General features: G+C 39.8%; 1 protein-coding gene across 5 annotated transcripts in view; it reads left to right on the forward strand.

Annotated features, from left to right (window-relative positions):
* The window catches only part of ATP2A2 (ATPase sarcoplasmic/endoplasmic reticulum Ca2+ transporting 2), a 68,027-nt gene that overhangs the window by 31,588 nt on the left and 9,243 nt on the right, over window positions 1–27,196 (forward strand). For all 5 annotated transcript variants that reach the window (XR_003757037.1, XR_003757038.1, XM_029058796.2 and 2 more), the window contains exons 6-17: window positions 3,091–3,171; window positions 5,723–5,808; window positions 7,792–8,256; window positions 16,493–16,581; window positions 18,671–18,773; window positions 19,789–19,920; window positions 20,027–20,149; window positions 21,351–21,569; window positions 22,679–23,014; window positions 24,674–24,894; window positions 25,582–25,784; window positions 26,337–26,422. Coding sequence is in view for 3 of the 5 variants with exons in the window: in XM_029058796.2 (XP_028914629.1) it covers window positions 3,091–3,171; window positions 5,723–5,808; window positions 7,792–8,256; window positions 16,493–16,581; window positions 18,671–18,773; window positions 19,789–19,920; window positions 20,027–20,149; window positions 21,351–21,569; window positions 22,679–23,014; window positions 24,674–24,894; window positions 25,582–25,784; window positions 26,337–26,422 (2,144 nt within the window). In the remaining 2 variants the exon portion in view is untranslated. The remainder of the gene's footprint in view (window positions 1–3,090; window positions 3,172–5,722; window positions 5,809–7,791; window positions 8,257–16,492; window positions 16,582–18,670; window positions 18,774–19,788; window positions 19,921–20,026; window positions 20,150–21,350; window positions 21,570–22,678; window positions 23,015–24,673; window positions 24,895–25,581; window positions 25,785–26,336; window positions 26,423–27,196) is intronic.

The following is a 27,196-nucleotide window of genomic DNA, read 5'->3' on the forward strand; positions in this document are numbered from 1 at the left end:
TTTAGAATGGTGACAGAATCTGTCTCAAATTGACCCAGTTTAGACCTTAAACTACCTCTGGGATTTTTTTGGTGGAGGGGTAGGTCAGGAAGACATCCATTTGCTAAATCAGGAATTGTGTATTCAGGACTCAAGGTGCAGCAGACTTTCTTTTGACTCACAGTTCTTAATTGAATTAGGTGGCAGTAACCTCAAATCAGAAGTGTTACGGGAAAAGCCTTTGGCAGTTTCTCATTTGAGAGTTTTCCATTTATGTGATGTATTTTACTTTTTATAAAGTCTATTCCACTGCTTTGAATTCATCTAGCACTGAGGTAGCCACTGTTTGCATGAAACATATGTGCACCATAGATGGTGCAGATTTTAGTGGCTAATTGCGAAAATCTTCTTGAAAATAGAATGCAGTGAACAGTTTATACCATTTGACCTTTCAAAAAATTGGCCAGTTTTCTTGCCTCAAGTTTTTCCAAATATTTATGGTTCTGCAGTTATGTCAAGTATTAAATAGCTGTTGTTTCTAGTGTGTGTGTCCACAATATCTAAAAATGTTTTTCATTATAAATTTCTTATAAAATTCTACTGTCCTTATGAAACAGTGAATTTCATAACCATTTCTTTGTTTCGATCTTTAACTTGCTCTCACAACTGTGAATGTTAGGTTTGTTGGCTTTCACAGGGTAATATATGGGATGGAACTGGGTAAATATGCTCAGGGCAGAATTTATATAGACTAAAAGTTTAAAAAAACTGCAAAATGCAAGATAAAGGAATTCAACTGTTGACTGTGACTGCTTCAGAACTATTGGTGGATGCACAGCTGTTGAAGTGCAAAAGCAGTGTATGCATATAGCTTGACAGGACTTTCACCACACTGTACTGAAGGTATTAGCCTGCTGTTGCTGTGGAATTGTGATAGCTGAAAACCATCTGCTATCATGTGTCTCCATATAAACCTCCGCATGACACTCGGAGCGTTTTCAAATAGTTTTCCCATTTTTGGCTTTGCTCGACGTTTGTCTAATTCTGTTTTCTCTTGCTGCTCAAGGACACAGTTGCTCAGATTAGTTTTCATATGCAGTGATAACACAGGAGTGGAAGTACATTTTGCTATTTATTGCCTTTGATAAGTGTGGTTAACTTGGTAAGTCTTAGAATATATATGTATTTAAGGAAATACTGACTGCCTTAGCTCTTTAGTCAGGTATGGACAAAGTGGAGTTTATTTTGAGAGTGACTTCTTTACTGGAATTTTTCTTTCTGTTAAATATTTCCTCTCTGTAGTATGTCCAGGGTGAATAAATCAGGAGTTTTTAAAATTAGTCTTCCTGTTAAAGTATTACTGCTAGTTGCATAAGCAGTTCCTGCAGGAATTTCAGCCTAACTTATTATGTCCCTGCAGTCAAGTGAAAGAAGGATCTCTTTCCCTTGGGGGATACTGTATTGATAGCCTCACTTGTCTAGGCTGGCAAGTGATCAAATTCTCTATTTAAAGGTGCTGCATTGTTTTATTAAATGTAGCTCTAAAAATAATATATTGAACTCTCATTTTTCAATTAGTATTCAGATATCCTAGTAATATGCTCAAGAACGAACCCGCTTTTAAATAAACTCCCTAAGAACTATAGGCTTAGTTTCATGGCTAGCTTGACTGAAACTCCATTTTGCTTCTTGACCTGAGGAGTAAAAGTGCAAAGTGAATTTGCATTTTAAGACCTGTTAGGAAATAGTTCACTCAGCTCTGGGGAACTTTCCTTTTCATTGTGTTTTTGCAGATAAATAGTTGCTAGAAATGCTTGCTATAATGCCCGCACCTGGAATAATATTGTTTCTACATCTTAGGGAAAACATGATTGAGTTGGGGGTAGAGAAGCTTCAGAATAAGATGAGACCGACCGGAAAGGCAAAGGCTGAAAGGATGTAATTGTCTAAAAAGGATAGGGCCAGGATGAATTTAGAAATATTCAAGAAGGGTGTAAAGGACAGTTGATCTTCAAACAAGCAAAAAGGGAACACACCTCACAGTGGGTGGTAAGCGGAATTTATCATAGGAAGATGTCCAGTTTTAAATTGTCAGCTCAAGGGCTTTGAATAACCTTGTAGATAATTGGTTATCAGAAAGTTGTGGATTTTGACTGAAACAATCCTAATCATTAGGGTGGAGAATGGCAAATTACCACCATTTTCTTCTAGCCACCTTTTTGCCATGCTCAAGACTGAATGAGTTGGGTGGACTCTTGGTGTGATCCAGGAGTGGTATTTTTCACATTCTTAAAGAAGCCAGCCTCTGTATGACTGAGTAGGAGCAGGTTTATATGAAGGGAAAAAGACGCTGGACAATCTTAAGTGGACTTGGTAGTGACTGCATTTTGTGCAGATTTAAATTTGACATTAGAATAAATGAATTAAACCTTCCCAGAGAGTAGGAACGCCTTGAAGGATTTAAGACTGAATACCCAGATAGTAGTGCTGCTGCTTCTTGTTGTTTTTTTAATCCCGGGTGTCAGGAAGGAAAGGAGAGAACATTAGCCACCCCACCTCCCACCCCCATCTAATGCTACTCACTATTGCCCTCCCTCCCTGATCTTTGCACACTTCCTTTGGGAACATTCATTCACCAGTCCTTCCTTTCAGAAGAGACTGGATCTAGGAGACTTGAGGCAAGGCTAGTAAATTTGTTGGGTTTGAATCTACATGCTTAATTTAATGGGCCTCCTTACTTAGAGCTATCCATTTAAATCCGCTTCCCCCCCCCCCCCAAATTGTTGGTCATGGGTGATTTACATGTGAGTCAGATCACGAGATTAGATCCTTATCTCCATGCACCCTATCTGGGGGACATAAGCCTCATTTAGCTGAAAATGAAACTGGGGGACCAGAGATGAGGCATGTATCTGTGGACAGGGATTGTGTCTCTTTATTGCTGAATTGTACTTTCCAAGTGCTTAATACAGTGCTCTGCGCACAGTAAGCACTCAGTAAATACGATTGAAATAATGAATTTGATTTTTTTTCTAAAAAGCAAGTATTTCATTGTACTTATGAATTAATATAAATGATTTTAAAACTGCTCTAATTCTTTTCTTTCTGCAGTTGGTGATAAAGTTCCTGCTGATATAAGATTAACTTCCATCAAATCTACAACTTTACGAGTAGACCAGTCAATTCTCACAGGTAGATATATTTCCAATAGCTCTCATGTTCCTTAAATTCACCATCTGTTGCCTGCCATTAATAATTGAAACTACCAGAACTTAGGCCATATTTTTGCACAGTTAGGGAATGATTTTCCTGTTTGAGTTATTCTTATTGGCTCTCAGCCATTTTGTTGGAAAGGGGAAACAGAAAGCACAGACTCATTTTGGAAATCTTGTTGCCAGAGTTAGCCTCCCACTAGTCAAACTGAGGGTCTTCTGACTTACTGCCAGCCTAATAGTGAGCTAGCAGTAATATCATTTGTTAAGTGTATTTAAAGCTTCGTGTGAAGCATATAATTATCTATTATTGACCATTGTACAATATTTGAGTACCAAGGACACAGTAATAGATTTTTCTAAAATAAATTCTGCTTCCCTTCATGGTACCTGAAGTCTCAACGTTTGGTTTATGGTTCTGCTTGGCACTCTCCTTTGTGTGAGAGTTACAGAGTAGGGTGGAGGGCAGTTGCAGGCTGCAAGTTCATAGGAAGCCAGGTGTTTGTAGATTAATGTAAAAATACAATAAGATAAGCTGAAAGAAAGCCCACAAATCGGGAGTGGAAAATACATTTTTAAAGGTCATCAAGATTTTAGACCTAGTTAATTGTGTTTTTACAGAGGTGGCAATATGGGACTTTGGCTGAGTTCATCGTTTGAAGTCCTTCAGAATACCCTCACCACTCTGTAATGCAAATTCCTAATGCATTCAGTTCTGTAGGAGGGGGGTTACGTTCTTGTGAATCTTTACATCTAGGAGAGATCATGCTGAAATACTTGCATGTTTTGACACTAAGTGCATGCATTTAGCAATTTTTTTGATACGGCCCTGAGGCCAAACATGCTCCTGTTATCGGATAAGTAGGTGGAAAAATATGTCCTCTAATAGTATTCTATCCAAAACATATATTACAATTGAGAATACTTAGAGCATGTGCGGGAGACAGGAGTGGGTAAGGCAGCATACAGGGCATGAGAGGGCATCAGAGAAGGTGATGGGTAAGGAATCAATTTTACCAGCAATGTCTGGATGTAATTTTGGGAACAGGACTTACAGGGCAGGGCAGGATGTTTTCCTGGATTGCGCACGCACATAGGGGGGCGGCCGTAGCTGGGGCAAGCCTGAACTTTTCCCAAATGCTTTGCACAAAATAAGCACTCAGTCCACTAAGCCTATTTTCTCAGCTATTCCTCAGCACCCATTTTGGACTTCTTACCCCAAAATGGGATTCCAACCATTTTGAGACTGTTGAATGATTTTTCTGCCTACATAACTTCCCGATAAGAATGAATTCCATATGTTCCATGCCCAAAAAATGTTCAGTTACATAAAAGTTTTTGTGGGACCCCATTTTATTTTTGTTAGTGGCTGCACCAATATCATACAGTAGTAGTTCATGCATCCAACAGACCCACCCTTAAGAGCCCCTGTGAAGAAATTGATCAGTGAACAGCACTCTCTGGTGTCTGAATAATATTATGGTTTTATGTGCTTTACCATGTGCCAAGCATTGCTGTAAGCCCCATGGTAACTGCCATATAGCAGATCAGCTACAGTTCCTGTCTCACATGTGACTAATCAGGGCAACCTGATAACTGAGTCCTGTTTGCCCTTCATTCCCCTGCAACTCCAGCAAGCATGTAGGATTGCTGGAAAAACTGTGGACTTCGTGCCTGGAGCTTCTGTCAAAGTGGATCTTCTCAATAATTAGAGGAAGTAGATCATAATCAGATTATGAAGTTTTCTAGCTTGTTCCTACCTGTAAAATGCTGGAACTGCCTGTGATTGAGGTAGAATGTGCTTAAATCAGAATAATATTGATGTTCACATACAGACCACTGTCAATATGAAATGAAACAAAACTTTTTGGAGGCGTTATTGTAAAATAAATTCAGTTGTTTTGAGTCTGCCTCCTCCATGCTTCACTCTGGAGTCCTAGTTTAGGATTTTGGTGAACACTTCTGAATGCACCTTGTACATATACCCTCAAATTTTTAAACCTCCAGTCACCTCCTTCTACCTGTAATTTGTCTTTGACTTTAGGCTGTAATTGTGGGGGTTGTCCCAACTCCACTAATAATTCTTCTTGCTCTTCTTTTATGCTTCTTCCAGCTCTCAAGTCCCTTAGTGAATTGGTTGAGATTTTACTTCAGGGCCATAAGAAACAGGTTAGCTTGTAATTTATGGTTTGGGTTAGGAAAAGGTAGTGCCTTCACTTCTGAATTGCTTTTAGTTTATGAGAATAATTTATGTGGGAGCCTAAATAAAATAAAGAGCAAGTAAATTCACTCTCTTCACACTGTTTTACTGTGAATTCACCTCTACTCTCAACTTTAGTAGTTTTAAAAATTTTAGGTTTTGTTCCTATCTCTTTTTCCTTTGCTTCATTTGACAGTGTTTTATTGAACAGCCATCGTGGGGGTTATTAAAATGATTTTAGCCTAACTGGACCATGTGTGTACCTGAAAGAGTTTTAGTTTAATTTTACATTTTAAGGTGATATTAATCTAAATATTCCTATAATACTCAGGTGAATCTGTATCTGTAATTAAGCACACTGATCCAGTGCCCGATCCTCGTGCTGTAAACCAAGATAAGAAGAATATGCTGTTTTCTGTAAGTACTTTCCTAAATGGCTTTATTGGAAGTTGATTTAGCACACACATCTATCTTTCCCTTTCCAGGTAAATTCAGAAGCTGTCAATGTTTTTCTTCCTACATTTTATCAAATTTATCAAATTACTGCTGTAGAAATTTTAAACTGAGAATATACTCATCAGCTCACATTTAAATTGAGCAAGTTAGAAGGTCTGAGGGGGAAAGTTTGAGGCAGGGAATGCTGAACATATATCCATGCATCCAAAAGATGATGTACATTTTATTTTGTACATTAATTTTGGACGATTAAGTAAATGCAGGAAAGTTATAAAGACTGCATCTTGAATTTATTTTCACTACATGAGACTCTGGGACACTGCCATAGCGCAGGGTTAGAGTATAGAAATGTCAACCCCTGAATAAGTGAGGGCACACGAACCAGGGTTTTCTTGAATTTCATAAGGTTAGGCAATGTAAAAACTAGTGAAAAGGTAAGCCAAGAGGTTAAAATGATTTTTATAGATCTGAAATTGTGCAAGTTACTGGCTAAGTAGTGATTTTTTGGATTCCAGAGTTAAAATGGCTGAAGGCCACCCTTCCAGCTGTTGGAAATAACACAGGACAAAAAAGGGCCAAAAGATATGCATTTAACTTGGATTTATGCTATGAAGAGGAACCATTTAATGAGTTTGCAGTGTAGTTTACATTTAGCTCAGTTAAATTTCTTTTGAAAGTGGGTTTTTTGATTGTATTTTTATCTCCATCTGCCTACAGTACTCACTTTTTAAGTCTTACTTCTTATAATTGATGTTGGTAATGGCTGATGACAGCTGTCATAAAGAGAAGCAGCGTGGCTCAGTGGAAAGAGCCCGGGCTTGGGAGTCAGGTCATGAGTTCGAATCCCGGCTCTGCCATTTGTCAGCTGTGTGACTGTGGGCAAGTAACTTACCTTCTCTGTGCCTCAGTTCCCTCATCTGTAAAATGGGACTAAGCCTCACAGCTCACAGCCTCATGTGGGACAACCTGATTACCCTGTATCTACCCCAGCGCTTAGAACAGTGCTGTGCACATAGTAAGCACTTAACAAATACCAACATTATTATTATTATAAAGGAAAACTGCGTACATTTTGTTCAGCATGATGAAAATACTGGAAGATTCAGTGTAATTGCTTTGGACTTTAAACCAAAATTTTCAAATGTTTATAAAGACACTGATCATGCAGTTAGCTCAAGAGTTTTTCTTCTCCTTTTGTGAGAATATCCAGTAAAATGAATGCAGATCAAATGAATTAAGGTATTGAGCACTTTCACCTTGCAGAGCACTGTATTAAGTGCTTTAAAGTATAATAGAGTAAGTAGACATGATCCCTGCTCTTAAGGAGTTTACAATCTAGAAGAGGGGGAGAGAAACAGGTTGTGAAGCAACTGAGTAATAAATACTCAGCCCATTCCCCCATGACACTTCTCTTTCTAAGAACATAGCAGCTTTTCATATGCAACGTAGGTGAGTGGGGAGATGAGATTTATTCAGGACAGAACAAGTATTTACTAGTTATTACAACTTCTGTAATTTGATATTCAGAGTAACTGTTCCCAATTCTAATCAAAAGTAAAATTTATCAAAATTCACAGATGCAGAAGTGGTAAAATTGTAATAACGTTTTTTTGGTTTTTGGTTTTGGTTTTTTTTCCCCCCAATTGGTTAAACCTGGATTTGTGAACAACCTTTAAAAATTTTAATGTCTTCTTAAGGAGTACTAAACCCTTCATTACCAAGCTCACAACTCTATTGCTGCCGGCGTAAAACTAAAAAAAGTATCAAGAATTGATAAGTATAAGAATCATAAGTGTTGCCTTTCTTAAAGTAGCTGTTATGTAAAATCAAGATCACAAATGTCTTGATTGAAACCACTGTCTGAAAATCTAGCTTGAAAGAAACCCACTTAGTTGTACTTCTGGAACAATTATTTTTTAAAAAAATTTCCACTGTCTGTTTTAGGGTACAAACATTGCTGCTGGAAAAGCAATGGGAGTGGTGGTAGCAACTGGAGTGAACACTGAAATTGGCAAGATCCGGGATGAAATGGTGGCTACCGAACAGGAGAGAACACCCCTCCAGCAGAAACTGGATGAGTTTGGAGAGCAGTTGTCCAAAGTTATCTCCCTCATTTGCATTGCAGTTTGGATAATAAACATTGGACATTTCAATGATCCAGTTCATGGTGGCTCTTGGATTAGAGGTGCTATCTATTACTTTAAAATTGCAGTTGCTCTTGCTGTTGCTGCTATTCCAGAAGGTCTCCCTGCTGTCATTACCACCTGCTTGGCTCTTGGAACTCGGAGAATGGCAAAAAAGAACGCTATTGTTAGAAGTCTCCCATCTGTAGAAACCCTGGGTTGTACGTCTGTTATTTGCTCCGACAAGACAGGCACCCTTACAACCAATCAGATGTCAGTTTGCAGGGTAAGGGGCATTTATTTCAAATTTTGCTACTTCTGTGTCAAGAATTCTGGGGCGGGGTAGGGGGCTTGCCTTTTTATTAACAAATTTCTCACCTTTTCACAGTGTCTTAAATCCATGCCTTTTTGCATATTGTAAAGTGGGTTTCCATTTTGGTCATATTGGTGATTTTTCCCTAAAGCAATCTCCTCATGCACTCCAGACTCCCCTATTTTCCACGGACCTTTTCTGTCTGTGTAGTCTCCTATTAGTGTGGGGTTGTCACAAGATTATAATATTGGACATGTATAGGACTGTGGTGTGTATTTTTGAAAAGGTATTTCTTCTTTGTGTACCATATAGAAATATAATTTTCCTTGTCCCGGCATATTTCCTGAGCTCAGCCTTCCCTCTGATATGGCATGCGAAAGAGGTAAAAAGAAGCATCTATTGGAAGCCTTTCTCAAGAAGTCCTCAATCGTATAGGAATCTGAATTTTTGTTCCTCTTTAAGTGTATTTTCATTTTTATTCATCCATTATTCCGTAAGATTATATATCTGTGAATTAGGATTCAGGAAATGGGATTATTTCAGCCTCTCCCAGAACAGAAGAGACCAAATTATTTTGACTTTTTTGGCCCTTTCCATACTGTCTCTCCATTTTGCTCTGTGCCTCCCCCCCAAAAAAAACCCAAAGTGTATATCACAGTGGATGATTGAGTTCTTTTTTTATCATTAAGGGGCTTTTTGTGAGGTTTTTTTGCTCCAGTTTTTCTTGGCATCCATGAAAATGATCTACTATCAGTTGTCTAATGGACAGACATTGACATTCTTGACATTCTCCATTAGGGAAGACTTGGGTTGCAGTACTTATATCATGACTGTGCAATTGGGAACAACCCAACATCAATCAGCAGAGCACTGTACTGAATGCTTGAGATAGTAATAATAATAATGATGATGATGGCATTTCTTAAGCGCTTACTATGTGCAAAGCACTGTTCTAAGCGCTGAGGGGATACAAGGTGATCAGGTTGTCCCACATGGGGCTCACAGTCTTCATCCCCATTTTACAGATGAGGGAACTGAAGCACTGAGAAGTCAAGTGACTGGCCCAAAGTACAAGAAGCAGCATGTTTTAGTGGTTAAAGAATGAGCCTGAGATTCAGAAGGACCTGGATTTTAATCCCAGCTCCATCACATGTCTGCTGGGCTGCCATGTGCAAATCACTTAACTTCTCTGGGCCCAATTACTCATCTGTAAAATGGAGATTGTGTGAGCCCATGTGGGACAGGGACTGTGTCCAACCTGATTCATTTCTATCTACCCCAATGCTTAGAGCAGTGCTTGGCACATAGTAAGCATTTAACAATTACCATGATTATTACTACAAAACAACAGAGTTGGTAGACATGTTCCTTGTCCACATATTTTTGTCTAGATAGGTGTATATTGTTGGAAGAATGTTCCTTAATTGTTCTGTCGCATTTTAACCAAAATGGGAGGTGAAAACATTAAGGGACAACTTACTTTATTTAAATGTGATTATGGAAGCAAAATCTCATTGACTATTGCATGACTTTGATTTATTTTAAAAGTGACTGAGATCAAAATTTCAATGTGTGAAACTAATTTTAAAGACTTAGCCTATTTTTGGTAACCTCTTTCAAGTAACTGAGGTCAGGATTTTTCATTTGTTCCATACTGATTTGTAGTTTTTATACCTAAGAGACATAAAGCAACAGCTCATCAGTATTCTCCAGGAGATTCCTTGCAGTACTATTGCATAACCGCCCTTGCCTTCTCAGGGAGTCTTTCATCGTTCAGCTAGCAGGGTGCTTTTTTTACTTGAAACTAATAATCTCCAAATTCATCTAGATTAATTTAAAAATTGTAGATTTTTGAATGTTAATAGAATTTAAAGTTTTTATTTTAAGATTTTTTTGTGTCCTCATGCCAAATATGTGAATATTATTTTGGGGTGTCACTTTGAAAGGTCAGTTCTCTTAGGCCTGTGCAGGTATCCTGTTTTCCTGCTTACATTGCCCTTGCCTTTTCAAGAAACCCTCTCAGTATGATATGCTATTGAGATATCCTTTCACTTGGTGCCAGAATCTGTATGAAAAAAATTCAGGACACATTTTTTCTTTAAACCCAAGGAATATATACTGGCTTAATTTGCCCTTTGTGTGCCCATTCGACAAACGACAGTAAAAATGTTTTTACCCCAGAGGTATTTGTATGCCTTTGGAATTTTAAATATTTTGTTGAAAAGTAACATAATTCATTGTGCTAAAAATGTGTTGACCATCTTATTTTTAGCTCCTTGTTCCCTTCAGTTTCTTTAAGGAAACATACTATTCGCAAAATTAGGCAGCCGAAGAGTACTAAAAGGCCCTCTTTGCCTGAATTGCTAACTAGAATACACTTTTTAGCTCAGTGTATAATACAGCTATGTTTATAAGGAGAATATGCAGAAATCTAAATTATCCTCCAGAGGTAGTATTAGTTAGGCAGGTGACCACTCTGGAGTTTGCTACCAGACTTCTTGTTGTAAAGCTCAGAGACACTGCATGTCAAGAGGAGTAGGCAGCCTGTTGTCAAGGTCAGACTTTGTTCTTCCCAGAATTTTGAAAGAATCAGCCACTCCCGCCACCCCCATACCCCTCAGTTTTTCTTCTGGTTCACTGCAGCAAGAACCTTTGTGACTTTAAAGGAAGACCAGTACACTCTCCCCTTTTCATTGTGCCACCCGCTCAGGCTGAACTCTGCCTATACCACTGGAAAGAGAAGCTTTTCTTTCCAGTCCTTCAGTCTTAACTCCTATGTTTGCCCAAGCTTGCCCCTCCACACTTTTTCCCTCAAAAATTCTTTTGCCAAGATCAGTTGCCACCAAGATTTTGTTCTGGAGTGTTTGAATGCCCTTTCTCCGCTACTAGGGAAATGAACTGCAAAGATTCAGTCAACAAATCACAGCTTTTAACCACTTTGACCACAGCTATTTAGGCTTCTGGTCTAGAACCCTCCACCGCCCCCCACATCCCAGCTGGGTTCTACTTCTTATCCCCCCACCCCCCATCCAGGCCATGATCCCCTCTCTCATTGCTTGGGAAGACCTGACTCCATCTCTGACCTATTAGGCACCTCTGTCCTGAGGGAGGAGGGCAAATCTGCTTCCTAAGGAGTCCCCAGCACACCACTCTACTACCGCCCTCCCTCTTTACCATCCTTCCCCTTCACTTTTGCCCTGTTGGAACTGAAAAATAGGGCTGAGCTAGTTTTCACCATTTTCTGTTTTCTTCTTCCTTTTAGCAATACCAGTTTCAACTACCCAGAAACTAATGATTCCTCCCATACTACAGAGCGATATGAAAACTGTGTGTATGTCTTATAAAGCAAAGCTTTATGTTTTTGTCCACTGGCACAAGGGTAAGAGGTCTAAGGTCCAAGACCCATGTCCTCAGATGGCTCCATCTAGGAACCACCTGTTGATGATGATGATGATAGTTTTAAGTACTCTGTACCAAACACTGTGCTAAGCCCTGGGGTAGATAAAAGATAATGAAATGTTAAGTCATGTGAACCTATTTTATAACAATTGAGCCTTCCTCACAGCTGCGGTAGATTTATTTTTAAAACCCTGCACAGAGATTCTTCCTTCTCTGTTCTTAGTTCTAGTGCTAAGGACTTTTTACCCAAAGTCACAAGTCAACGTACTAGGTGGATCAGGACAGGGTGCTGTAGATCCTTCTTGGCATAATAAAAAAGCAGCAAGGAATGGGAGAGAGCCTCTAGCTCTCATCATGCTAGTTAAGGCCCCGTAAGCTATCCCTCACCTAGTTCTTGTGTGCCCCAGGTCAGAGCGGTTAGGGATTTGGACATTGCTGCAGTAAAGATCACAACAGTTGAATCCTTCACCTATAGGCTGGGAAAATTTACTCCTCAAACGTAACACGAAAGCCTCAGCTTCCATCAGGGATATTTAGAGGAAAGTATCAGTCAATTTTTAACCCCCAGAAAATAGACCTCAGCATATCCTTTTTCTTCATATCTTTGAAGAACATCTGGTTGACCCTGGGGTTTTGGTGTGGACCAACAAACCCAAGTATGGTCATCCCCACAGGGCTCAGTTTTTACTCGGTAGAAATCAAATGTATGCCTCATAATGGTGCCTCTAGTAATCACATATACCTAGCCCCCCTTTAAATAAATGTATTTGTGGAGATCAGTTGCCTGAGTCAGGCAGCACTCTATGACTGGACCCCATGCACTTTTTCCTTTGGGTTCTGACTACAATTCTCAGGGAACCTTTTCTTCTCAGTTCTCTACCCACCTGTCCCCATCCCATACTCCAACGGCCCTCTCATTTCAATCCTTTCCAGAACTGTTAACCCAAGGCTCATTCAGAGCTAGTGCCTATAACAAAAGTGTGATCTATTACCAGTTCTAAGGCCCTAGCCCAAGCCTTGTTCCTGAACCAAAAGTTGAATATAACATCTGTGGGAGTGATATTTCTCCTTAGCTTGGACACTGTCTACCTCCATATTATATACACCCCAGAACCTGCAAATTTCTCCAGTTCCACATAGGCAAGTCCAATTTTGCTCCCTCCCTTTCAGGCAAGCGTTTGCTTCTGAAGTTTTTACAAAGTGCATGGCAGCCCTGGTAGCTTGGTGAAGGAGACCGACTCGCTCTGGTCCCTCAACTCCCTGGCTGAGTACCTTGGAGTCAGCAAGAAAGGTTGGAATCCACTATGACATTACTCTGGAACATGGGTTTCAAATTCAGCATTTCCTTGGACTTGAGTGGCCACTCTGGCCAGCCAGATGACGAGTGCATTTCTGCCAGCAACAAAATACCTGGCAATCTAAGCTTCACGCACAAATCCAAACAACCTGGCTGCAGCACGGAAGCTCCTCACTCTTAAGGTGGCCACAACCGCCGTTCTTACTTTGACATGGCTTCAGGGTTGCCCCTTTGCAAGAACCTTCAAAACACCCAATGAAGGGAAACATTGGGGCTCCCTTCCTACAAAATGATGACTGTGGCATTTTTCTTGACCAGCCATTGGCTGTCATTGTCGGTGTCTGGGTACATCCAATCATGGAGCCTCCCTCTTACCAGATATACTGTGTTTTACTGTTATAGCACATGTTTTCATTTCACAATTGGGATATAATCAGGAAAAGTCTGTTCTGGTAAAACACAATCCACAAGTTGGCACAAATGGATCTGGTGTGGTGTTGGTCAGGGTGTAATGCTGCTAAATCTCCCAGCCTCTCCTTCAGGCTTACTATACTGTATAGTACTCCTTGTTAGCAACTTTACCATTTAATAGTAATATGGCAAACATTTACTAGTGATGGACATCACTGTGGTATAGGAATTATTTCAAAACAGGTGAACCATGGAGCATCTAATTCCCATCCCATCAATTCCAATCAAACCACTGGTTGCTTTACTCTGCCCTGAAATTCAAGAGTTCAAGAATACAACCCTTCAAGAGTTCTGTATAGTTCTAACAACTTAGCCCACCTAAGTACCCTGAGAGCATAAGACATTTCCTCCTCTTTGAGACCAATGTTAGGTCATGCCATTTACACCTAGTAGTAGTCACATGATCTCTTTGATGCCTATGCAAGACAGTGGATGCAGTTGACTTCCCCCCTTCACCTTATTCCGGTGTATTTTTCCTATTTCTCCCAAGCTCTTAATACAGACCTCTGCACACAGTAGGCTTTTGACAGAAACTATTGTTTTATTCTGCACCCTCCTTCACTGGTCAGGTCTCAAAGCAACTTCAAAGAGTTGGCCTAGCATTTGTCTCTCTCTTCCAATCTCTCCATTAAACTAGAGATGAGGACAGCTCCCTACTAATCAAAGGATTCTTGGAAGCTTTGTTTAAACCTATCCCTCCAATCAAAATCCTTGCACAGGTGTAGCTTAGAATTCCCGAGCTGAAAAGTTCTTTTCCAGTACATGAGTGAAATTTAGGCTCTCATGACCAAAGTTTCCGTTCACCAGATTCTACAAAAATAAAATTATGTTGTGTGTTCATTTAGACTCTAGGCCTGGGTCTTCCTCTCTCCCCCTTCCTTTCTCCTACTTTCTCCCCCCTCCTACCCAGCAACAACAACAACAAAAAATATCCAGATTCCCCCCTTTTTCTTCCAGGAGTTGAGTTTCCACAGTTTGCGCCCTTAGAATTTATATTCAGTACTACTAAAATCTCTTGAGAGTCAAAGAGAAACAATTGTTTATCCCCTGGGGTCTCACATTTTGAGGAGGAATCATCTCTAAATGTTTGCTAGCCAAAATGGTTAGAAAAGTGCAACTTTTTCTTGTTAAAAGTGTACAGGCTAGCATTCCAAAAACTTCTTAACCTACTTTATATGTGAGGATGTTTGTTGCAGTAGACCTATCCTCTGGCACTGTTTTAAGTAGCTTCCCTTTCTGCCACCTCTGGGGCAAGCTGTAGAATCTACTGGAGTGGCATCTTAAGTATCATACCAGAGTTTCCAATGATGTAAACACTTAAGGTAATAACAGCTGCTTTCCATTCACAGGTGGTGCTTCTCAGCACTATTCTAACTTGCTCTTTTCAGTAGGGCTTGCACTCTCAAAACACTGGAGGGCGAAAGGGATTCTGGGAGAATAAAAGCCTGAACAGGCTGCCTCATGTTGCTTATCCTTTGTACGTGTGTCCTCATTATTATTCCAGTAAAGAGTCCTCACCCTGAATCCAAGATTTGCAGAGTCAGCATTTGTCAAAGGGGGTTATTGTAATGCCCCTTTTCCTTAATCTGAGATTCAGCAAGAACTATCCCCTGTAGTACCGGAGAATGACTGTATTGCTTTGAACTGGCTCTAGAATCTTAATACCCTAAATTAATTCTGAGAGCAGGGTTGGCAATTAGTCTTATAGCCCCTAACAGAAGTCCACTTCACTCCTAAAAATTCTCCACGGAGATGGCTCTCAAAAGCTCTCCAAAAATCTTTTTTGTTCCCAAGTGTTTCTGGGAAATAGAGAAGGGTTAGAGATCCTAGCCATCTCCCCCTTCCATACTCCTTCATAAATATACTTCATTAACTTAAGACCTGGGGCCAAATTTTTTTAAAGGCTCCAAACTACATATCATTCCTTTAGTGGTGTTCTCAACCCTATACTTTGGCTAAAATCAAAATATTAGTTCCTGCATGCCGCTAATTTATCTACTTCTCTAAAGCAAATTTAGTTTCACTCAGAGTTCTATCAAAGAGACAAGGCTATTTGAACAATAAATCTGCTCAAGCATTGTTTTCAGGAATCAAAATTAGAGGATTCCAAATAGTTCTTGACTTCCATCTTAATTTTCATTTCAAAGTGCTTCATAAATTATTTCTATACAATGCTAATACAGCCATTGTCAGAAATATGCATATGGCCGAAGAAAAGCAGATTATTTCCCTTGTGTACCAAAAGCAAAAACCCTTCCTTTTTGTCCTTGCCAAAATTAATTATAGGTATGAATCACATAAAGTAGTATCTTCACTACTGATCTTATTGAAGACCTTTTTATTTAGTTCATTGGATACCTAAAATATGTCCTGTGTTTTAGTTCAGCATTTTTTTTTTACAGAGAAGGGGATCAGCAAGTCAGTGGAATTTGTCAAGCACTTACTGTGTGTGTAGCCCTGTACTTAGGGCTTGGGAGAGCACGGTACAGTAGAATTAGTAAGCACAATCCCTGCCCTCAAGGAGCTTAAACACTAGTGAGGAGAAAAATATTAAACTACAACTGGGTATGTACACTAGTTTTTAATGTAGCAAGCAAATGTCATGTAAGGACCAAGATTTCCATCTCTCTTCATTTCTACTATCTGAACAACAGGCTGCTGATAGTAACACTAAGAATGAAATGGTTTAATGTTGGTCTCAGAGAATACTCAGTTTCTTGAAAGTATTTAAGCAACTAATTCTCAGTTGATATTTGTCAAGCTGCTTGGTTGTAGTAATTTTAGGACTAAAGGTTGAGTCATTAGACAGCCCAGTATTTTAGTTTACTAAAATACTGTTTACCAAAGAACAATCAGCTTGCAGAATGAAGAGTAAACAAAAAGCGTGACTTACCACAGTTATCAATTAAAGTTGTATTTTCTACTAAATGTCTTCTTTCAATGAACTGCTTAATATCTCTGTGGATTAAATTAAATATCAGTTGACTTGGTCTAAAAGTTTATCCAGCTATAAGCTTAATATTTTTAAATTTTCTCCTACAGATGTTTATTCTGGACAGAGTGGAAGGAGATAGCTGCTGCCTGAGTGAGTTCACCATAACTGGATCAACGTATGCTCCACTTGGAGAAGTGTAAGTCTTGGTGTATTAGATTAATTTTGGGCCAAATTATTCATTCACAGGAGCCTCTTTTGCCAGGCCCAAAGGAAATTATACTCAAATGGACACCCAAAAAGAAAGCTTTCTCAAAAGAATACTTAGCCAGAGCCCAGCAGTGAAAATGGAGAAATTCAGTGGGAATCATGAAATTGAAAAGCTAATGTATTATTTTACTGGCTGGATTCTTCCTGAATTGCGATCTTGATGGATCTGCAAGTTTTTGCTTTTGAATGGTGCCAGGAAAAGCATTAACTGTAGTACAAAGGAGAATTTTCAATTATTAAGATTTTAAGTTCCAGTGCTGATCAGACTTAATGTGGCTTTTTTTTTTTTTTAGCAACCTAACATTTAAAAGCTGTGTTGAGTAAAATGGTAATCTGGAGTTTTAAGTGTTACCATAAACCTTGGTTTCAAAAAAAGTTGAATTTTAAGTACCTCATCTTCTAAAGAGACAATAAGCTGCATTCCTTTCCAAGCTCAATAAATTATCCAGCCTTAGTGAGTGCAGGGGAAAACCAAAGTATTATTGACAGATTCCTCATTTGAGTACTCGAGTACCATAGAGTAGATTAGACCCGAACCCCATTCCACATGAGGCTCATAGCCGAGGAGGAGGGAAAATAGGTTCTTCTAATCCCTGCTTTGCAAATGAGGATGTTAAGGCATGGAGAAGTTGCCCAAGGTGTCACAGCAGGCAAGTGATAGAGAAGAGAGTGTAACCCAGGTCTCCTGACTCCCAAATCCTCCCATTAAATCCACTACTCCAAAATTACATTTTTAGATCACTTGGACTCTGGGATCCATAATTAATATGAATGCTACTGGTCCTAATTTGTGTTTTAAAAAAATGTGCTGATAAGTATTTTTTTCCACTAGGGAAATTGATTATAGGAACTCTGATAGAGACTGTGTCTGACCTGATTCACTTGTCTTTATCCCAGCATGTAGAACACTGCTTGACACAGAGTAAATACCTAACAAATACAGTAATAATTATTATTAACTGTAAAACGGGGTTAAGATTCCTGTTTTTGTATCTACCACAGCACTAAGTTCAGTTTTTAGCACATAGTAAGTGTCTATGATAACTATTATTATTAATGTATCACTGTTAGCTCTGTCACATTTGTCACATTTTTCTTTATACTTCAGTCATATTTATTGAGTGCTTACTATGTGCAAAGCACTATACTGAGCGCTTGGGAGAGTACAATATAGCAACAGACTCAATCCTGCCCACAATGAGCTCACGTCTAGTCTATACCTAACGTAAAACTCATACTGAAATTGTTTTTAGAAATTCATTCTGGTAAGAATAATTTCAGTTCTAAGAAGTCCATGGCTTTTTAAAATGTGTAGCACGGTGGATAATATCTAAATATAGTGTCTCATAGTGACTGAGAAATACTGTAGCACTTCAATAAAACTGGAATTTAGTGTGCCAGTTTTTCTGTCTTTTGCCTATTAGTTTTCTCCCCTCAATCCCAGGTCCAAAGAAGGTGAGTTGCTAGTTGTAGTGCAAGTTATGAAAAAATGTGAAAATATTGAGTTAATGTTTGAAAAGAGTAAAATTCATTTGAGCCCTACTTTAAAACTCCTAAGGTTGAATAAAATTATGACATTGAGAATATGCTTTTGATTCTGTACAGGCTATATTAATCCAATTTTATTAATATTGCTACCCAAACTCCTATTAAGTCTCCCCTTAGCACTAACAACTATTGAATTTTTTATACTCTTAAACCCCATGAAAGGATCAAGTAAAAATAACGAACTAGCAGAACCCTCAAAGTGACCTAATAGAGTACAGCATGGGAGTCAGAACACCTGGGTTCCAGTCCCAGCTCTGACACCCATCTGCTGTATATCCTTGGACAAGTAACTTAATTTCTCAGTGCCTCAGTTTCCTCATTTGTAAAATGGGGCGTTAACTCCTCTCTCTGATTTAGACTGTGAATCCCATGTGGGACTGTACACACATGATTATTTGGTATCTACTGCACTTAGTAACAAAAAACAACAACCACATGTTCTTAAATGCCTCATTTTCTTCTTTTGACAGGCATAAAGATGACAAACAAGTGAAATGTCATCAGTATGATGGCCTTGTCGAATTAGCAACAATTTGTGCACTTTGTAATGATTCTGCTCTGGATTACAATGAGGTATGTCTCTACTTGTTAAATGGGATAAAACCTGAATATAGCATAAGTAAGAATACTTGTCCAGTTGTGAATAATATATTTGAAGGGTGTGGTGGGTGGAATTCAAGCCTTCCTTCCTCCCTTTTGAGAATTCTCAGTTGGTTTTCTTTACTTCCTCATGCCAACAAAACACCATATCAGGGGCCCAAATGTTGTTCAGTGAAAACTTGGAGATTCCTCAGTTACGCTTTATTGTCATTTTTAAAGGAAACTACAGTGTACCAGATACTCTAATGTGGTATGGCTAGAAGTCAGGTTTGGAGGAGTCTTATGGTCATAAAAAATAATTTGTGGGGTAATACTTAAGTTCTGATAGCCTAGGGAATTCATCTGTGTTTTTGAAATTTAAAAAACCCAATTTTAAAAGCAACCAACTTGAATGTCCTTTGACTCTACCATGGAAAAGCTACCCACCGAAATGAAAAACCCAAAATAACCATTGAAAATCTGATTTTTTTTTTCCCCATTGAAATTGGATTATCCATATGTGTTCTTCACAAAAGCAGGCCAATCATGATCAAAAGCAGAACATGAAAACACTCATTGAAACACTAAGTATAACACACTCATGGAAGATTTAAGAACTTTTTAGAATTTTCTTCAAAACATCTTGGTTTATGTTAGTCTAGGAATGGAAATGCATGTGTCCATTTTCTATCCATTTGATACCCAACATTAGAAAGCTGATGGGACATCCCTTTATAATGTCTCCCTCAGGCAGCATCTGCTCACCACTTTAGCACCATTGTGCCATCCCATCTGCTCCCTGATTTCACATTTGATCCTCTCATAGATTTCTGTCTTAATTTTGTGGGCTTTACTTTAAGATGGAGTGAAGATAACAAAGTGATGGATATTTTGGGGAAGTTTGCTAAGAAGTAGTCTATTTGGAACAGAAACTTGGACTGTTGCTGCATTGTTGATGAGATTTTATCCCCGCCCCTCCTTAGCCTCATTAATTTGTTTTTATTTGCAGGCAAAAGGAGTGTATGAAAAGGTTGGGGAAGCTACAGAAACCGCACTGACCTGCCTGGTTGAGAAGATGAACGTATTTGACACCGAACTGAAAGGTCTCTCCAAAATTGAACGTGCAAATGCATGCAATTCGGTCAGTACTTAAACTTTGCATAGTATTCCCAGACTGTATGAATGTATTTTTAAAATAGCAAACATTTGCCTGATGATAGACTACTTCTGTGGTCTCTCCCTTATAGGTCATAAAACAACTGATGAAGAAAGAATTCACTCTAGAGTTTTCAAGGGACAGAAAGTCCATGTCTGTCTATTGCACACCAAATAAACCTAGCCGGACTTCCATGAGCAAGATGTTTGTTAAGGCAAGTGTTTACAAGAGCTTAAATTTTTTCAGGGGTGTTTGTAGATCATCTGTTTCCTCCTGGGGAGAGACAAGAACTGTCTTTGAAGAAATATCCCTGGCCCTTTCCTTAGTGCTGAAGACAGTGCTTGGCACAAAATGCTTAAGAGGTGGAATTAAAGATACAGGGATACCCAGGGTTACAAATTCCCCAAAAAATGTGCAACTCTGAAATACGTATAGCAGTATTTGCTGAGTGACCCTGGAATGCCCCATCCCCAGTGTGTTAGGTTCAGTCACTGTAGGAAGTCAATTCAACAATAATAGTAATAATAATGATACTAGTATTTGTTAAGCGCCTTCTCTGAACCAAGCACCACACTAAGCACTGGGATACAAGAAGGTCAGATTGGACACAGTTCTTGTCCCACATAGAGCTCACAGTCTAAGAAGGAGGGAGAGGAGGTATTGAATTTTCATTTTACACGTGAGGACCCTGAAGTACCGAGAAGCTGTGACTTGCCCCAGCTCACGCAGCAGGCAGCTGGCAGAGTCAGAATTAGAACCCAAGTCCTCTGACTCTTCAGCTTCATAACGCTCCTTCCCTTTGACCCAGTTCCCAGCCACTTTTTGCAGCCCCCTTTCTTTTCCCCATCCACCCACCCTCTGCTCAACTTGCTCCAATGTGTTTTTTTAACCTTGGTTGTCACAGCGTCCTCTACTGCAAACCAAGTGTGGCCACTGCCTCTGTGGGCCTCCCCACCCAGGCCAAAGCCATGATGACAGTGAAGCGGGGTGTAGGGCTACAAGCAGAAAGTGGGAAGACGCAGCAGTTGCTCTTGCAACAGCATCTATTACTGTGGTTAATTCAAGAGGAAAATACAGGTGGGGGGGTGAGTTTGGGATTCGGAGAGGAAGCAAAAGAAAAGCTGCTGGGAATAGGAGAGGTGGGGACGGGGGAGGAGGACTGGAAGGAACTTACGTTGAATTTTAACTAACTAACCTGTAGTGCTTGGCTGTCGTGTTCAGGAGGTTCTGGAGCAGAACCAAACTAACTGCATGTAGGTCTGGGGGCAAACACACCCCAAGATACAACCATATTTTCAGCAACCCAGTCGTATCTAGGGATATCCCTGAAATTGCACCCAAACTGAATTTAACTTGCTGCTTTGAAGTGGATAAAATGATGTCACTTAATTTCGATTCTCATTTTGGTTCTCTAGGGTGCCCCTGAAGGTGTAATTGAGAGATGTACACACATTCGTGTTGGAAGTACTAAAATGCCTATGACTCAAGGAATCAAGCATAAGATCATGAGTGTTATTCGAGAATGGGGCTCTGGCCGAGATACGCTGCGTTGTTTAGCTCTAGCAACTCACGACAATCCACCGAGAAGAGAAGAAATGAACCTGGATGACTCTGCCAATTTTATTAAATACGAGGTTAGCTAAAGAAAAGTTTCTTCATCCGACCCTACAAATTCATTGTGTTTAAACAGTTTTCTTGCAGTGAAAAGGTCAAGTGACTCTTTGGCCAAGAAGGAGGTGTGGTTATCTTTCCTCCAGAGACCAAGTGCGTCACCCTTGTAACTTTCCCAGTAAATTGCTAAGTGCTCCAAACATGTCTGAGTATTAGATGAGATCCTGTTGTTTCAATGTCAGAACAATGTATTTACGATCAAGACTGAGCAAATGATTTGGCACGTTCCAGTTACAACTGGTATTTGGAGATAGGAGCACTCTGTGAATTTACTCTCCAGCCAATCAGTACTTTTTATGTTTATGTTAGAAAAGTCATATTCCTCTTGCTCATTGCAGTTCTCTGGTGAGCAGTGTGGAGCTCGAATCGGTTAGCGATCATATGGCTTTTAGTGGAAGATACATTTGTGGAGCATTTAAAATTCTAATTATCTTTTGTGGTGGTCATCACCTCTTCAGGTTAAGGAGGGGAGGTATATTATATGCAGTGATAGTCTGGTTATTGCAGTTACTTTGTTAATCTAACATTTTAATTCATTAAAGGAGATATAGTTCCCTACTGATAGTATTGCTTTACACTGGTTAGTTCCATAAAAATAGTTTCTGGGGAGAAGGAAAATTAAATATTTGCATATTACATGCACAAGAAAATAAAATTCAGAATCTTACAAATCTTCATTTCGTGTCCTATTCTGCAAAAAGTCACCTTGTGCTAAACAGACTAGATATCCGCTATTATGTATGCTAAATAAATCTGCCATTGCCTAATGCTCTATTGAAATAAGCTTTAGTCATGATTCACATTAGCCAAAGCACTTCCAAAGGTTGAGGCAAGTGGGGAAGGAAAGTATTGAAGCCAAGGTACGATTTGCAGCGGTAACTCAGTGAGAGAGCACTGTCAGCTTCATTAATTGCAGATTGTCATTGTGAAAGTGCTGAAAAATAAAACATCATTCTTCCTGCGTTAGATTCGAGGATGCAAAATAGGAAGGCTCTTGATTTGGTCAGAGAAGTGATTAATTTGATCATCTCCCAGAAAAAAAAAATTGCTAAAATGACTTTCTTTGTTTCAGACCAATCTGACTTTTGTTGGTTGCGTGGGTATGCTGGATCCACCAAGAACTGAAGTAGCTTCGTCCATAAAGCTCTGTAGGCAAGCCGGTATCCGTGTCATTATGATTACTGGAGATAACAAAGGCACTGCAGTGGCCATCTGTCGTCGAATTGGTATCTTTGGGAGTGAAGAAGATGTTTCTTCAAAGGCTTTTACAGGACGAGAGTTTGATGAGCTTGCTCCCCCGGCACAGAGAGATGCTTGCCTAAATGCTCGTTGCTTTGCTCGGGTAGAGCCGTCCCACAAGTCTAAGATTGTGGAATTCCTTCAGTCTTTTGATGAGATCACAGCTATGGTGAGTTTCTGTTCACTTTTTGCAACTGACATTTAATGAAGATCAGTGAATTCTCTGTTTTCTTGAACCCAGTATGTCGGATGCACACCCAAAATTGAAAAATCTCTAGCTTTAAACTTTTCTGGTTTCTGGATAAGACTGAAGGAAGCCTGCCTCTTCCATATTTTCTAGGACCAATTTCATTCAGGTTTATTAAAGGAGGTATCATTTTGTCAAGGAGATTGATCCTATTAGATGGGTACTATTTGATAACTCTTCTATTTCAGGAAAACTTACTAAAAATTCCTCTCATCAATGGACAGGGTGAAAGGGCCTCTATTGGTAAGACCAAAGTTTTAGAGAATTAATTAACTAATTACGGTATTTATTAAGCACTTACTATATGCCAGGTACTGTACTAAACCCTGGGGTGGATACAAGCAAACCGGGTTGGACACAGTCACTGTCCTATATGGGACTCAGTCTCAATCCCCATTTTACAGATGAGGGAACTGAGATTCAGAAAAGTGAAGTCACACAGCAGATAAGTGGCAAAGCTGGGATTAGAACCCATGACTTCATGGCTCCCAGGCCTGTGCTCTAGCCACTACACCATGCTGCTTCTCATGGAAGACATGATATTAAGTAGTACCCTACCTTCAGTCATACAGGGAGAAGTATGAGTAGGTTTGTGAAGACAAAAATATAGTATTCTATAGAATGTACATATGACTTCGATATTGTTATAAAAGTAGAGAGAGCGGGAGAACTTTCACTTTGAGTAAATGAGGCAGGTAGGAAATCTTCCCCCCAGGCCCGTGGGCCGTGCATTTACCTGATACGTGAAGCAGGTATCTTGAAGTGGCAAGTGGCAGGCTGATGCATAGCCACAGTCATAAAACTGTGTTTTATGGTAGCCATGATGTACATTGTAAATACTCAGTTCTGTCAGAATGCATTAACTTTGCCGTGCTTTTGGGCCAGAATGCAGTTGAGAAATTAGAGAATGTTCTTTCAACCAAACAAACCTGTTAAAAGTGTTGAACCTTGAAAGTAACAAGCTGTTGGAGAGAAAAACAGTTTCTTTCCATGCATGTGACGTCAGTCTTGTTGAGCACTACAACCCATGTTCTTCTTGGCATGGACCTTACTGTATTCAAAACCATGGCTGGAAAACCTATGTTTGGCATGGAAAATCTGTATGTGAAATTCATAGTGTCTGTATGTAAAGTATTCTACCCAAGATTTATTCAGAATTAGGCTTTGTCTTTAATTTTTCATCTCCTAAGATTGTTTGGATTTTTAGTAACTGGGACCTTAAAAGCATCCAAAGCCAATTTGTTGACTTTTTAAAATCGAGTAATAATCATTACCTGAAGAACAAGTTTGTTTGATTGTCTTTTCCCCTCCCTGCTGACACCCACAATGATTTGAGGTGGGTAAATGCAGTGTTGTTGCTTTTCTTTGTGCATATAAATTGTCAGTCGGTCCATCAGTGGTATCATTGAGTACTTACTGCGTACTGAACGCCGTACTAACCATTTGGGGGAGTGCAGTGCGACAGGTTTGGTAGGCACATTCCCTGCCCTCAAAGTGTTGTCAGCTTTCTGCTGTGTTTGGTGTGTGTGTGGTCACAGAGATACACATGTAACTATCTCGTATCAATCTTGGGCATTTTAGACTGGTGATGGTGTAAATGATGCTCCTGCCCTGAAGAAAGCAGAGATTGGCATTGCTATGGGGTCTGGCACTGCTGTAGCAAAGACTGCCTCTGAGATGGTGTTGGCCGATGACAACTTCTCCACAATCGTAGCTGCCGTTGAAGAAGGCCGAGCAATCTACAATAACATGAAACAGTTCATTCGCTACCTCATCTCTTCTAATGTTGGCGAGGTTGTTTGGTAAGCTTCAGAAATTTGGTGCACCTCTCTCCTGACCACAGGAGTGTTCCTTGTTTATAGTATGTTGCAAAAGATGATTGCAAGGTTATCTTAAAAAAAAAAAAAAATCAATTTTCTCAATTTTAGAAAGGTGTATTTTAAGCCTGCTCTAGTAAAGTTCATAATCCTGAGATTGTTTCAGGGTTCCTGGAGCAAGCTGCTTAGAATCCTGTCTCTATCCAACTTAATACAAATTTCATAAGCATGTAAAGAAATACTATATTTTGAGTACCTCAGATTAATGCACCTAAAAGATGTTTCTTTAGGGCAAGGAGTGCAAGGTAAAAGCTGAATCTGAACCAGAGGCCTCCTTCAGTGTCCAAAGCATGTTCAGACTTTGGTAACTAAACAGTGTTAAAATTTCCGGTACACTTTCATCCAACATTTGTGTGTAAGGAGTAGAATTGAATGAATTTTACCAGTGGTGTGGAGCTTCAGAGTTGGGTTTTGTCACTTATGCCATTCAGCTAGTAAGTACCTCTTGGGTAGAGACTTCTTATTTAATTTATATTCCCAAGCACCTCATACACAGCTGCTCAGAAAATGCTGTTGGTTATGACAATGATGAACAATTAAAAAATGCAGTGGGATTAGAAATAACCTGGTGTCTTTCTCTCTCTTCTCTCTTCTTTTTTTGGTGCGGGCCAGTATTTTCCTGACTGCTGCTCTTGGTTTTCCGGAGGCTTTGATTCCAGTCCAACTACTCTGGGTGAATCTTGTGACAGATGGCCTGCCTGCTACTGCTCTGGGATTTAACCCCCCTGATCTGGACATCATGAATAAGCCCCCCCGCAATCCTAAAGAGCCTCTGATCAGTGGGTGGCTCTTCTTCCGTTATCTAGCTATCGGATGTGAGTAAAGCTAGCATTTTTTCTTTTTAAATTGCATATAGGACCAAGTTTTCTTTAAGGTGTCATTTTGTACGTGGATGTGATTTTTTGGTCCCAGAAAATGATTTTCATCAAAATATTCTGTTTTGATTTCAACATCTACTTAGACCCTCTAATTAGACAAGTGGCAGAGCCGGGATTAGAACCCAGGTCCTTGACTCCCAGGCCCATGCTCTTTCCACAAAGTCACACTGCTTCCCTTATTTAGGGCAAGGCCCATGAAGGTGGAGTTTTGGAAGGGCTGTAAAGATGTCTAGAGCTTTGGTCTGGCTTATACTGCCTTGTATACTGCAGAGAGTTGCATTTTGCACATTTCTTCTGGTATTAGCTATGCTTCAGTTGCCATGTCAAAACTGCTTCTCCAGTAATCTGGGTAATGTAAGGAAAGCTTTTCATTGATGAGGTGCCAAAACAATTTCCCTGCAGTAAATAGTTTCATGTTTCCCTTCTACTTAGTTGGCCCCCTTTTGGATCATTTTGTGTGTATGACCTCTGTTACACTTTCCTTTTAAGGTTATGTTGGAGCTGCTACAGTGGGTGCTGCTGCATGGTGGTTCATTGCTGCTGATGGTGGCCCAAGAATTACCTTCTACCAGCTGGTATTAATTGTTTATTACCAAGAATAATAATAAACATGGCCAAAACAGAACTTCTTATATTCCCACCAAAACCCTCCCCATCCCTTGCCTTTCCTATCCCTGTAGACAATACCACTATCCTCCCTATCTCGCAAACCTGTAACCTTGACATTATTTTCGACTCATCTGTCATTCAACCCACAAGGTCAATCAGTCAGTAAATCCTGGTTCTCTCTTCACAGCACAGTTAAAATCTGCCCTTTCCTCTCCAACCAAACTGCTATTAAGCTGATCCAAGCACTTCCTATCCCACTTTCATTCCTGCTTTTCCCTCCTCACTGACCTCCCTGCCTCCTCTCTTCCCATTCCGGTCCAGACTTCAGTCCACTGCCCGGATCACTTCTCGAACCTTCATTGGTTGTCCATCCCCCTCTGTGTCAAACAGAAACTCTCTACCATCGGCCTTAAAGCACTTAATCAGCTTGCCCCCTCCTACCTTCACTGATCTCCTATTGCAACCCAGCCTGCACACTTTGCTCCTCTAGCACTTGCATACTTACTGTGCCCTGATCTCATCTGTCTCACCACTGACCCCTTATCCCACGTCCTCCCTCTGGCTTCGAATGTTCTCCTCCTCAATATACACCTGATTTTTAGTCTCCCACCATCAAGCCATAGTAACCATATCTTCTCCAAGAGGCCTTCCCCAATTAAGCCCTCTTTTCCCCCACTTCCTCTCTCTCTGTTGTCTGTGCATTTGGTTCTGTATCTTTTTGGCACGTGGTGGTAATACTA

This window comes from Ornithorhynchus anatinus, chromosome 2 (assembly GCF_004115215.2).
Source record: "Ornithorhynchus anatinus isolate Pmale09 chromosome 2, mOrnAna1.pri.v4, whole genome shotgun sequence".
Lineage (NCBI taxonomy): Eukaryota > Metazoa > Chordata > Mammalia > Monotremata > Ornithorhynchidae > Ornithorhynchus > Ornithorhynchus anatinus.